Below are 14,292 nucleotides of genomic sequence, written 5' to 3'. Positions count from 1 at the left end.
TTTTGGAATGTGAATATAGACAGGACCACCAAATATTTAGAGATCACTTGGTTTCTTCCCAGTGAAAGCTTCCTCATGACTCATGTTGTCTCGTGATCTGTGAGGACTTCGGTTTTGAACATACACAACAATTTTTGTTTCTTCACCCCACAGAAATTTAGGCAAGTCTTGATCATTTAACATGTCTCTAACACTTTCCTCAATCGATTGATTCTTTCATTCAACAACTCCATTTTGTTCAGGATTATATGGGACTATCGACTCCCTCTTAATCCCAACCTCCTTACAGAAAGCTATGAGTTCCTTAGATGTGTATTCTCCTCCATTGTCAGATCATAGTACCTTTATCCTCCCTTTTGTAAGGTTCTCTACTTCAACTTTGAATTCTTAAAATTTGTTGAATACTTTATCCTTGGAATTCAGCAAATAGATCCAAGTTTTCCTTGAGTTGTCATCAATGAATGTTACATAGTATCGATGACCTCCAAGAGACTTCTTAGACATAGGACCATAGACATCATAGTGAATGAGATCCATAATTTCTTTTGACCTTGAAGCACCGCTTCCAAATGGTCTCTTAACATTTTTACCTAATGCACATCCCTTGTGTACTCCTTCATGATCCTCCTTGAGTTTAAGGATGCCATTTACCATCAAATTTAGAGTTGGTAAGATTTTGTAGTGAAGGTGTCCAAATCTTCTATGCCAAAGTTCACATGGAATTACTTCAATGTGAACCAAAGCTTGAGGGAGAGGGGTCAACAATCTGAAGAGTCTTCCTTCACAAATCCCAATGATTTTTGCATTGTCGATGTTAGAGCTTTTATCGCATACTACAACCTTTCCATCTATAAAAGCAACTTTGTCTCCCTTATCTTCTAGACATGAAATAGAAAGTAAGTTATTTTGCAAACTTGGCATGAACAAAATGTTATTCAGATGACTGTTTCCACAATTTTCCGGCTCTAACGAAGTTGATCCAATTCCTCTTACAGGATAGCTCTTCTTATCACCAAGTTCAACAAAGTAGGACGATTTTCCTCTTTATAAGGCCATTAGTTGTTTGTGCTCGCCTATCATATGTCTTGATGCTCCATTGTCGATTACCCAAATATTTTCATCCTCAAACGTACCTGTAAGTGATGAGAATAACCCTTCGTCCTTTGTAGTTGGTTATACTATTCTTGATGGATAATAGGAGATTCTTGTGATATTTCCACTTAGAAATTGTTGCTAGGTGAGAATACAATTTTGTTCCATTTTGATAATTTTGGATTTCCAACTTAGGAGAAGTGGGTTGGAGGACCCCACTCTCAAATTTTGGCTAAGGAAGGTACTCACTTAGGGAAAATAAGGCAAATCGAATACTTAATGGTTAGTGGGGGCCACCCAAGAGGGAAATATAGACCCCTTGGGCAATTCGTGATTTTTGGAGGAAGGGGTTTGATGCATGGGACCCACATGAAGAGGGGGTAGCCCAAGGATAAATAGAGGAAGCTCACATCATTTTGGGACTTTTGACACTTAGACAAACACACTCACCTAACACGCTTGAGCTGTTGAGCCAAGTCTGCAAGTGTTGTTCAACACAAGAGATTTCCAAGGAGAAATCTCAACTCTTCTCCGATGGACTTCGAGTGCCATTGTTGTGGGAAGGAGCTGTTCCAGAGGTGATTTCTCGAGCAGATTAGTGGTTATCTGGAGTAGTGTGGGCGTAGAAAGAGAGCTACACTTTCCTGGGGAAAGCTAGTGACATTGCAGCATTCTTCCGGGCTTTGAGCGGTCATCACTGAGGGGAATTTGCAGGGGTTAGCTGAGGGTTTGGAGAGGCTACCCTTCAGGTTGAATCCTTTTCTTCTAGGCCAACGTTGGAGTGTCTTGCTTGGGGCCTGCACAGTCCTTGGTGGAGGCTGCTCATTGTGGAGGATTGGTTGGTGATTTAGGAGTTGATTTGGTTGGGGAGCTTGAGGAGAAATTTGGGAAGATTCAATGTTTTTGGAGGCAATAAGTAGCAGCGTTGCCAAGTGGGTCGAATTACCCAATAGTTGGAGGAGGACGCTGAAATTGGGGGTAATTTCGGGGTTTTGAACTAGGCCAAACCCTTTTTGGGTTTTGTTGGGTTATTTGAGAGGAGTCTGGGGTTAATTTCCCAGAATTTTTTGAGCACTAGAAGAGGGTCAAACGACAGTTCTACTCTAGTCAACAGTGTAGTTTGCCAAGGCCAGTGCAAAACTCAGAGGGGATTGAAGTTCTAGCATCCAGGCATCCATCTTTTCCCCTTGGTACTTGTTTAGCTTGCCTTGGGAAAGCCCAGGTGCACTCACTTCATGCTTATATGTACCCCTACTAATTTATAATAAATGGCTCAGTTGGCACAGTTTTTTGGTTCATTTTTGGATGTTTAATTTTGTGTAGGTTTTGTGTTACATGTACGATTGTATGTTTTGTTTATCACTGTTAATTTTCCATTAGGAATATTACAATTCCATAATGGCTTGATACCTTGCTTGAGATGACTTGCCGCCATAGAACATTGCTTCAATGATTTCTTCAAGGATGTAGTGGTCTTCATCATGCCCTTAGCCAACCTTAGCTTTGAAACCATGTTGAGAAATTTAAAAGGCTACAACTAAGATGATTTCTCTTTGACTTGATAACTGCTTGTGATGTATTTTTAAGTTTCTTGATTATTAGCTTCTTCTCTTATTATTATGTTGTTCTTGTCATCAAACAACTACCAAAACAAGAAGATCAACAATACACGAACACAGGATGTAGGCTGCAAACCAGAGCCAAAACCTCTCCACTTGAGAGGAAAACCCACAAATCTCCTCTTCTTATAGATTCTTCACATGACGAATTCCAAGACCTCTAGATCAAGACCAATACCCTCCAAGACCAAGTCTGACCTCCTTGATGATGTGCTTCCTCTTTCCAAGTCACACCCAGTGAAATCTCTTCTAGCTGCACACTTTCGACCCTCAACTACAAAATTTCGGCCTCCACTGCAGGTCTGAAATTTTTGGCCCTTGCAACAGTTACTGCTTCCACATGTGTGAGCAATTTTAGGGCTTCCAAGGCTTCCTTTAACTTTTGCTTAGGTTCCTCTTTCTAGGGCTTGTAGGTGATCTAATAGACCTTTCTTCAACCTTCTTTTTGCAATTTCCTCATCTTCGACCTTGCAGTGACAAAACCCTAGCCTTCCTTCTTCGCACGTGTGTGAGAGAGAGAAATAACCCAAACTTTCATCCTTCGTCCTTCTTCCTTTTTCGCTAGTCTTCTTTTGCTTCTTCTTCGCGTAGATGATGAGAAGATGAGTGAGTGTCCATAGGAGGTTGAGTTCCCTTCTATATATAGGCTTCCAATGAGGACAACATGCCCTAATGAAGTCGACTCCTTAGTTGCGAGGCCGACTTGGCCTTGGAGGGTATTTTGACACTTTTAAATACAAAAATAATTATTTTTACATGTTACAATGTGCCCGATGGGGTCTTCTTCATATGACAATGACTCTTTTGACTTCTTGACCATATGACAAGTCCTAGAAGCACTCAATGGGTGCTTGACCTCTAAATAAAAGACCTTGAGCATGAAATCTATGCTACAGAAATAAAAATAAATTTTTTTTCTTTCTTTTTACAATATACAAGAATCAAAAGTACATTTGATATTTATGAAGACCAAACCTAGTTACATATTTCAACACTTATTTCCTATTAGATTTCCATAGATGATACAACATTGTGACATTTGTTAAATGGCATCTAGGGGGTGGGTGTATTTGATTATGTATGTACCCTTATTGGCGTGTAATTATGTAGGTTTGTTTTTTTTGGGGCAGGAAGGGGTTGCAAATGGGGTGGTGTACTACATGAACTTTTTTGTCGAGCTAGCCTTTTCCTAGTTTGGATGGTATTATTTGATGTATTGATCGCTTGCTAGTGGTGCACCCTAGTTTGAGTCTTATGTTTTATTGTTATCATGGTGGGGGTTTTAATAGGGAGAACATCTTTTGTTTGCATGGTATAACACCTTGATGGGCACACCCACGCATTGGCACATATATTCATGGTGATTTAGTCATGGGGGGATTAATTGAATATGGACCATGGTTGTCAACCTTTGTGCAAAAAGGTTGAGGATGATTTAATAACTTTAGTGGCTTTTGACCCTATGTTGACCTCTTGGAGGCTAATTTCTTGAGCACTGTACTTCACCTAGCATCTTTTCACACTTGAAGGGGATAGTTGGAAGTTGATGGAGGGGGTTTTGATGGAAAGCTTCCCTCTTGGGCATACTTTTCAAGGAAAACATGGTTATTTTATTATTGTTGGAGATGTTGGCACCTTCTATAAGGCACACTCTTTTTGGGATTGTTGAGAATCATTACGGAGTTGTTATGGAGGAGTATTTTAGTATTTTATTGATGAGGAGTGTAACCACTTTGACAATGTAGGTCACCCCCTAATTGTGCACATGTTATCAGGAAATTAGATAATAGTTTTGGAAAACAATACATGGTTTTGGCAAGCATATTGATGAAGCTAACCACTTTGATACTTCTTCCTAGGGCACACTTCATTTCGACGATGTTTTATGTTTGATGATTGTCTGAGGTAGTTACATGGCTTATTTTTCTAGGGTTTTGCATGGATATTTTTAACTACAGTTGGTATTATTTCAGCTATCTTGGAGAGTGCCTTCACCTATTTGACTTGGCATGTATATATTATTACATTGGAGGTTGTTATGGAGGACTTTGTGACACATGAGGAGGACAAGTGCCCCATCACATGCATCTTGTATGCACTTAGAGCTTGAGGAGTGCCACACGTGGGCCATTGCATGCCTTGGTCTTCTTACTATTCTTGGAGCTTCATCTTGGAGGGTGCATATGTGGAGGAGATATTTTGTTAGTTTTTGAAGTTATATCATGATCAAAACCCTAATTTGTCCCTCTAATATTGAGCTTAGCTTGTTGGAGGTTACAACCACTCCATTATTTTATTACGTGATTGATTTTTTCCATGGAAGTAGTGGTGAAGAGCTAGGATGAGAGGGGTAAATAGTGATCTGTTAAAATTGGCAACTAGGGCCAAATTCCACGTTGGACAACTCATTTGATGGAGATAATTTTTGCATTGAATTCCTGTTTTCGAGAGGACCAAAATTGACCCAAAGAACACTAAATTTGGACAAAGAGAAATATATTTTTGAAGGCAAGCCCACACGTGTAATTTGTCAAGGTTGGCCACATCATCATGTAGGCTCATGAAGCCCAAGAGACATGTCTTTTGACCCTCGTTGATTCATATAAAATTGAGTGTCCTCCAACCCCATTTGGCACTTCATCAACTCACACATTCTTCTCTCTCCTCATTTGATTGGTTCATACACCTTATTGGGAAGCTGTTCTTTTCACGTGTGGCAGAAAGGAGGATGAATTTCAGGAGGCCGAAAATCTGAAGCTGTCTGCAACTTTGACCAGTGTTGACTTTGACTTTCTGGGCAGAATTTCAGTTCAATCTTTTGGGCATCTTTCTATTTGGGCAGGTCATACTATTTGGCACAAAAACTGAGGTGATATGGGAACTTCGACTTGGGCTGACCACAGAGATAAATTGCGGATTTTGACCGCAGAAATTCTCTCTTTTGACTGATTTTGACTGGACTTTAGAGGACTGTTTTGCGTTGACTTTGGCCAGTAAGAGAGGCCGAGTTTATCTCTCCTTTGACTGAGCTGTTGTGAAAGGATTTGACCAGACTTTGACTTCTGTTGACTTTCTGGTTAGGGCTGATTTGACTGCTGTTGACTAATGACAGGATTGGAGATTTGACAGGGCTGTTCTGGACAGTGGTATTGGGTCATCAATTGGCAAGTCAAATTTGACTTTGAATTTGTATTATTGTACTCTCTCTCTCTCCACTGAACATTTGATATTTATAATAAGAAGAATTGATCAAGGGTTTTCCCCATCTTGGGGATTTTCCCTGGCTTGAGCCAAATTCTTGTGTTCTCTTGTCTTGGCATGTATTCTGCATTTATTGTTTATGTTCTATCTACAGTTATTGTCAATGTGATTATTGGTTAATGTGATTGCTATTAGAAAATAAGTGAAATTAATATTGGGCTAATAAGAGTACATTGAAGTAATTGTTGCAAGCATAGAACATACCATTGTTATCTAAAATTAACATGATCACAGTTGACAAGTTAACTTTGGTGGGTGAGGATCTAAGTAAGTCCAATATTTATTGTTGGACTTGTCATGGAATTAGGAAAGTAATGAATTTAATTGTTAGAAATACTCTATATAAAGAAGAGTTTCTCTCCATTTCATTAGTGATTTGTAATTTGTGATTTGGGAGTTAGGAGTTAGAGAAGTGATGAAGCATTGGAGCTTAGGAGTTGAATATTGACAGATCTTCCTTGTACCATCAAGATTGATCACTAATCAAGACATGGGGTATATCTTTCTATATTGGTGTAAGTTTTAATGCTTTTATTGTTGTGAAATTATATAGATATTTTCTTGTTTCAATATAAGGCTGAATATTTTATTAAGTCAATGTGAGGAGGTTTCTCCCTCTTGATTTAATTTCTGTTTATTGCCATTCTTCTAAAAAACTAATTGCAGATTTGAAATAATAATTCAGAAAAATACAACACTTTTATATTTTGTTGATGAGTGGTACCTTCTAGGGTCCTCCAGGATTCATTTCCATATAAATTTCCAGCAAACACTGTAAGAGTAAATGTAATAAACATTAGTTCCTTACCTTGAGTTCATATAATTAAAAAGGTGAATGTATCAAATAGATTTATCACCATGAGGTGGTTGGAGGTGGAAAATACCCCTTTCATCACTAGAGGTATTCATTGTAGTAGTTGTGAATGTGGCAAATCAAGTCCCTCCATGTGTGTAGCAATTTATGACTTCATTAGCCCATGATTGATAGGCACCGGTTTCCTTTCATTCTCTTTTCATCCCTTGTTCTTGTCCTTCATTTTCCTATCTAGTACTTATCCCATTTTTATTTCTACCCCATTTCATATGCTACAACAAACATACATTTTGTTAAGGCTTACTCTTCTAGTATTACCTTGGCCTCCCGTGTCTCTCCCCTCACCCCCCTCCCTCCATAGCCTTAGCAATCTTATTTAGAGATATCCCGTTGAGTTGGAGAAGAGTGTCATGTTCCCAATTTTTGTGAGTGCAAATTCGCTAAGGAGTTTTGCCAATTTTTGAGATATTAAATAAAAAAGAGAAATTTCTTTTTTTTTGTGGGAGAAAAGTGGAAATTATTATTTTAATGAAGAATGGCGGCAAAATAATATTTTATTAGAGAAGGGAAGTAAATTATTATTTTAATGGAGAATGGCGGCAAAGTAATATTTTATTGGAGAATGGAAGGAAATTATTATTTTATTGGAATGGCGGCAAAGTAATATTTTATTGGAGAAGGCCCACGAGGCTTTGGATTGACGGTGAATGGGTGCGCTGTTAAGGCACTCCTTGCGATAGGTCACTGGTTCAATTCTCCGTGGGTACTTAGTTTAGTCTTAACCTAGAAAAAAAAAAAAAAATTTTATTGGAGAATGGAAGGAAATTATTATTTTATTGGAATGATGGCAAAAAGTGGAAAATGGCCCTCACCAATAAAATAATAGGGAAAAAGGGAGGGGATCTAGGAGCTAAAGGGAGACCACATGAAGAATTACAAAATGAGGAGTTCCTTAGAATGGTTTGCCATTCAATTCCTCCTCCATTCTAAGGAAGCTCAAGCAAATTTCTAATAGTTTCAAGCGAAACTCGATAGCTAATTTCGGTGGACTTCGAGTGTCACCCTAGTTAGCTTTTAGGGAAGATTATTTGTGATCTTCCGTGGGTGCTTAATTGATTTGGGTGTTTGATTTATCTCCCTTAGATCTGATGATATTTTTATTTCAGAAGACTACTGGCCTTGTGATTTATTTGCAGGGTTATTCATTTCTCCACCCAGAGGCTAAGTTGATTAGTGTTTCTGAGGAGTGTCAAATATCAATTCTAGAGACTGTTCCTGGGGTCAAATTCATAGGCCAGAATTCCATCATTAGGAAGGGCCAGGTTGCATACAGAGGGAGGACCGCATTTATTTGTGCACCTGCTGTGTTACAAGGACGAATTTTTGGTGTGCACCTGCAGTGTTACAAGGAAAGAATTGTTGCATAATTGAAGAGGCTGAATACTTCAGAAATCACTGTAATTTTGGGTTATACTGGCAGAACTATAATCTCTGATTTGTTCCTTATGATCTCAGCCTGTCTGCAAGAGGATGAAGAACAGGACCATAGAAGTTTCTAGCAATTCCCATGAAGAGGACGAGTAGCTTGAGACATTGACATCAGTCATAAGGAAATCGAATGGCAGAATTAAGGGGCACTGTTCAGATCTGAAAATCAGTCCCTAGGCCAGTAGCAGCTCATGGATAGGAGGCTGAATTAGTAAATTGCATGTAGCAGCCAATCAAGGAACACCGAGTTGGATTAGAGGACTCTCCAAGACAAGTTCTATTGGCGGCTGTTTGTTCCAGATCTGAAATTCCTCTTGGTCTCACATTTCTTATACCTGTAGCAGCACCTAATTCCTGGGCTTATCCACACAGCTAAAATTGACATTTATGTATGTATTGTTAAGCGGGAAGGTGATGGTATTGCTGATGATTTGTCTGAATTATTACTGCACTTGTATACAGTCATACGATTCGTATTTGCTTGCTGGTATCCCTCTTCCGATCCCACAATTATTGGCTGTCATATGGACTATCAGTGGTATGTATATTTCCAATTTTAATACAAGTGATGTTGGCATGTTCAAAGTCTTGCTACGACATGACTGTTATATCATATCAAGTTTCATTTGGCATATATGTTCGTTATGCTTCCTTTTTGAGTCTAAAACTACAAACAGCTACCTACAACACACATTATACAAACTGTCTGTAAAGTCACCTCACTGAACCATTACATTAAACTCAAATACTTTAAGTGCAGGAATTGGAATATTCTAGTTGGGAATATTAGAAAGAGCCAACCAAAAGAGAGAGGAAGAGCTATTGAGGTGATAGTGGGTAACCTTCTTGAGTTGCACGGGACAAGCTCCTTGATGCTTTGGGACTTTACATTAATGTGGTGCATTGAGTTGGAGAAGAGCCAACCAAAAGAGAGAGGAAGAGCTACTGAGGTGATAGTGGGTAACCTTCTTGAGATGAACAGGACAAGTCCTTGATGCTTTGGGACTTTACATTACATGTGGTGCTAGATTTTGTTCTAACGCACTTCAAGAAGCTCTAGAACTAGGTAGTGCGGGGAACTTGACCCCCACATGACATGATAACTGGGCTGTTTGGTCAATAGGAAAACTTTCAACCTAAGTTGCACGAAGCGGGGAAGCGGGTATGAGTTTCTGAAATGGGCATGGGCACGAAACATGACCCCCCCAAATTTTGGAAACGGGGAAACACAATCTCTCTCTCTCTCTCTCTCTCTCTATATATATATATATATATATATATATATATATATATATATATATATATCAGTGTTTTAAAAACCGGCTGGTCTGAACCGGTAGGCGGTCAAACCGGCTTAACAACCCAGTTTACCTCCTCATTTCGCCTTTTTTTTGCCCTAACTAGCCGGTTTAGGACGGAATTGGCCGGTTTGTGGTCAAACCAGCTGAAGTAAAACTGAAATTTCCTTTAATTTCCATTTTCATCCTTTTACTTAAATTTTTAACATTACCATGAAATGACTTAGGATGTTTGAGAGTGGTTTCGCCCTGATTGGATTTCATATGGAGAAACTAGAATTCTAGATTTCACTCAAAATTCAACAGACTTAATGGTTTTCAGGATTTCATGGTTTGTTGGTTTGCAATGTTTCCATTTGATTCTATCATGTGTGAGGGTATGAGATTGGCATTTGATCAAGAGCATGAAGCCCTTTAAGAACCTTGATCGTGGTGGCATTGATTGTTGAACTTTGTTGATGTTGGTGGTACTAATTGTTGAACTCCTCTACCATGGCCTTAACAAGAATGCACCCTTCACTCAAAGGAAAACAATTGGTTAGGCATGCTAATCTTTTTCTACCACATTATAAGGTTGAGGAGATGAACCTTTCACTCAAACCAAAATCATTGGTTAGGCATGTTAAACCATTTCAATTTCTATCATGTTATAAGGTTGAGCAATTCAAGTCTGAAGACTTTGAGCTAGATGATGTTCATGTATCTCTTGTTGATGATGTTTATGTATTTCTAGTAGCATTGAATCAATGATGAGTTTCATGAGTGACCATGTTGATCAGTGATTTGTAGTTTTGATGTCTATTTTTGCTACTACTACTAAAGCTATAGAGGAGTTTTAGGAGTCCTCAAACTTGGAGGCATATTATTTATGTAGCTCATGTTGATGATCTCTTGTCTATTAGTCGTGATGAGTTTGATCATGTTGTTGATCACTGATATGTAGACTTGTAGTAGTTCAGTGACACCATAGCTTTGAACATGTTTTCGGACTCTAGAGGCCATTTAGAGCCTCATTGATTATGTATTTAGTTGCGGATATGTATTGCACTCAATGCCATTTTGATATATTCACCTTTACATTGTATATAGATGAGCAAACCTTGCATATCTTGTTTTTATTGGCTTGGAATCATGGTTTTAAATCTTAAAAATAGTTTTTTTCATTAAAAATTAATTATTTAATGTATTTTTTTAAATCGGTTCGTTTAGACCTGATCAGTCCTAGTTCGACCGGTTCTGGTTCAAAACCCGGTTCATTAGGTGGACTGGTCCGGTCACCGGTTTCGGTTTTAAAACACACAAACACACACACACACACACATATATATATTAGGACATTTAAGAAATAATGTGCAATCATAAAGCATATATGATACATTTTAATTTATTACATTATGATTAAATTATCAATTGTCAATACATTAACTATAAGTCTCGAAATTTACATCACATTTGCTCATGAATGATCACATAATGAAAATAGCAATATCCAAAATCAGCCACAAGAAATTTCTAATTTTTTGTCTCGTGCTTCATTGGGAGTCTCCTCCTACATAGTCGAACGACCTTAGTGCTCTTGATTAAATACAAGTTCCATACCCTAGTACCCTACGTGCTCTTGATTTTTGGGAGTCTCCCCTGCATAGAGGGGTTGGTTCTTTTGATTAAATACAAGTTCCATACCCTAGTACATGAAAAAATCCAATGGAAACATTGCAATCCCGCCAATCTTGAAATACTGAAAAACAGATAAGTTTGCTAGATTTTGAGTGAGATCTAAAATTCTACTTTCTCCATATGAAATCCAATGAGGGCGAAAGCACTCTCAAACATCCTGAGTCATTTCATGGTAATGTTAAAAATTTAAGTAAAAGGATGAAAATGGAAAATAAAGGAGAATGTCACGACATTCTCCTTTATTTTCCATTTTCATCCTTTTACTTTAAGAATTGAACATTACCATCAACTGCATAACAACACTAGGGCCATAGGTTTGAACATTGATTAGGCTGCCCCACTCAAAAAAATCCTCTTTTTTATAACTTGAGAGGCATCTAGAAGCATCCATAAGATATTTTAGTCACCCAATAAAAAATTAGAAGCGAAAAAATAAAAACAATACAAGAAAACGTCAAGTTAGAAGAGGAAACTCCGCTGTACGACTTGGAAACTCGTTTCCGGTCGTAGTGGCCACGTTTCCTCCTCGAGAAACGGGCCAGTACAGCTGGAAACAAGTTTCTGGGCTGTACGGTACGAGTTCCCTCGTTTCCGTTTTTTTTACGGCGGAAATGGACCCTTCACCAATGTTTCCTGCAACTTAGCTTTCAACACATTGCAAAATCTAAACCCAAGTCTTTTTTCATACCCAAGGTTTGGAAGTAGCAATAAAAGGAATGTACACTTTATCAAGAAAAAAGTAAAGGAAAACACCCTTGGACAGACTATGGGTGCTAATACTATGTCAAGCATAAGGGTCGTAAATGTCCTTTACCCAAGCCCTATTCACAACTTTTGGCACCACATGCCCAACAAACTACTCAAGCTATGAAGGCTGTCTATATTATATAAGAATTACAAATATTGCGTTTTTGATAACAATAATATGTATTGGAATTTACCTCAGGGGTTTTTCTATTACCCTGTGGTAAACTTTTGGGACAAATTTCCCTGGAGCATTGCTCAGGCTGCAGTACCATTGTGCATGCGGCAGACCCAGGAATTTCAAAGATATATTTCTAATATTATCCCAATCATCTAGAATCACTCTCTCATTGTGTTTCTTGGTATGAAAGCTTTAATAGGAAGTTAGATTAGTATCGAAGTGATTTTCCGTAATCTGTGATTCATCTTAGATGAATTGAATCTTATCATTGCATTAAATCAATGTACCACTGCCATATTGTGATACTGTTGACCTATAGACAAAGAATTACATGCACAAAAATATATATAGATACACTATGGCCTTGGAACTGGATAGACCATCGTTTGGCAAGCCTGCCAGCTAAGTACAAATTTAAGCTTGCTTTCTAAGACATTTATTGGAAAAAAGTCAAACTTATCTTATTCACATTTAGTTTATGTGTTGAGAATTTTAGACGAAAATACTGGCAATTTAAATTTAGTTATTTCATGAGTTTGAACTTCCTGTCATTGTAAAATTGTTTTGCAGTGTTGTCGAGCATTAGCCCATGCTGTCAATTCTGATTCTGCTTCTCCAAACTGCATTGTACCACACGTTCTTCATCTGGAAAATTTCTCAAGTGATACAGGGAGATCCAAGTGGCAATGGCCATCTGGAAATAAGATGTCGGTTCTTGGTTGTGTAATGTTGCAAATCATTTTTAATTATCCAAGTGTAAGTTGTGTTCGATCTTTGCTTTTGACAAATTGTTTCAAATATTTTGGCAAATGATTTGCAGTGTTTTTCCCTTCATTTCTTGTTCAGTAACTAATTTATACTGTTCTACTCTGCATTTCTCATTCACTTATTCTTCAGTGTTTTTTGTTGGAATCTAAAGTCCAATGTTGGGTTCTTCAATTTCTGAGTATTTTCTGGTATTATCTACTTCTTAATTATCCAAGTATAAACATCATAAAATTGTTCTTTTGGCAGCTTACAGAACTTGCTGAAACTCTCTGCACTGTCTTAGAGTGACAATATGGCTCAAGTCTGGAAAAAAAAAATCAAGAGTTACCTTTGGTTTTTTTTAATTTTGTATGCTTACCCATGAAGATTTCCCCCGTTTTATTCTCTCTAGTTGGGTTGAGAGTTGTGTTAGGCAAGGGGAGAAAAAAATGGCATCAGTAGAAGTTGCAGAAGTGAATTATTGTGTGTTGAGCTTATGAGGCAAGTACCGAATAAAAAATTCCTGCAGTAATGCAATGAAGGTAGATCACAAAGGTGGGGGCCAGATCGAACTGGCCCTGGATGGGTTGTTCTGTGGGATTGGACATAGTGACAATGAGGTTTACCATGTTGGTTCTAGTGGTTGAGTTGACTTGGAGAACTCCCTTGAGAATGTTGTGTTAAGGAAAGTCCATGAGGGATAGAAGGCCATTATCAATGCCCATCTACTTCTCATTGCTACAATGGGAAATGCGGTCAGGAGTTTGATCTGTTAATACACGTATTGCACTCTTTCATTCAACAAAGTGTAGTAAACATTCTTTCTTTGTTGATTGGAGGATTCATTCATTCTTTTGTTTATGGTAGCTGTTAAGGTGCAGAGGCCAAGGCCTTGGAAGTTGCGAGCATGGATTTCATAGTGGAGAAACCTACAGCAAGGCACAGACGAGTTCGTACCTTGGGTAGAGAGGGGGGATTGATTGCTGGTAAAGCACTCAAGAGATTAGTGATGCCATATTCACCATGAATGGGTGTGTGAGGAGAGCGTTTAGGACAAGAGTCAAACTCTATAGTGTAGAGGGCACAAAACTATGCAAAAAAAACCTAGCTTTGAGCATAGGGCGGTTGGATTAAATAAAGAAGATGCACAACAGATTTTTGGTTGCAAAGTTTCATGGCTAGGCATGGCTAGATGTGGAATGTTTGAGCTCCAACAAGAGGAGAACCATGCAGAGGCAATCAACAAGTCATTGATTAGGACGTTAGAGTGGATTCACATGAGGGCAAAAGTTGGGTTAGTGCGGCTTGAAGGTAGTTTGCAAGGGGCAACTGCATAATGGAATGGAAATCATGATCATGGTTCTAGATGCC

General features: G+C 38.3%; 1 protein-coding gene across 1 annotated transcript in view; it reads left to right on the top strand.

The window, feature by feature from the left end:
- Positions 1–14,292, top strand: part of LOC149154508 (pumilio homolog 23-like) — a 261,613-nt gene that overhangs the window by 175,093 nt on the left and 72,228 nt on the right. Inside the window, exon 7 of the mRNA XM_089439529.1 lies at positions 12,745–12,930. Within this exon, the coding sequence (XP_089295655.1) occupies positions 12,745–12,930 (186 nt within the window). The remainder of the gene's footprint in view (positions 1–12,744; positions 12,931–14,292) is intronic.

This window comes from Pinus tabuliformis, chromosome 9 (genome assembly GCF_031772625.1).
Source record: "Pinus tabuliformis cultivar Carrire ecotype Pingquan chromosome 9, CPIR1, whole genome shotgun sequence".
In the NCBI taxonomy this organism is placed as follows: Eukaryota; Viridiplantae; Streptophyta; class Pinopsida; order Pinales; family Pinaceae; genus Pinus; species Pinus tabuliformis.
The sequence above is the reverse complement of the archived record's forward strand: the minus strand, read 5'-3'. Positions and strand labels throughout refer to the sequence as shown.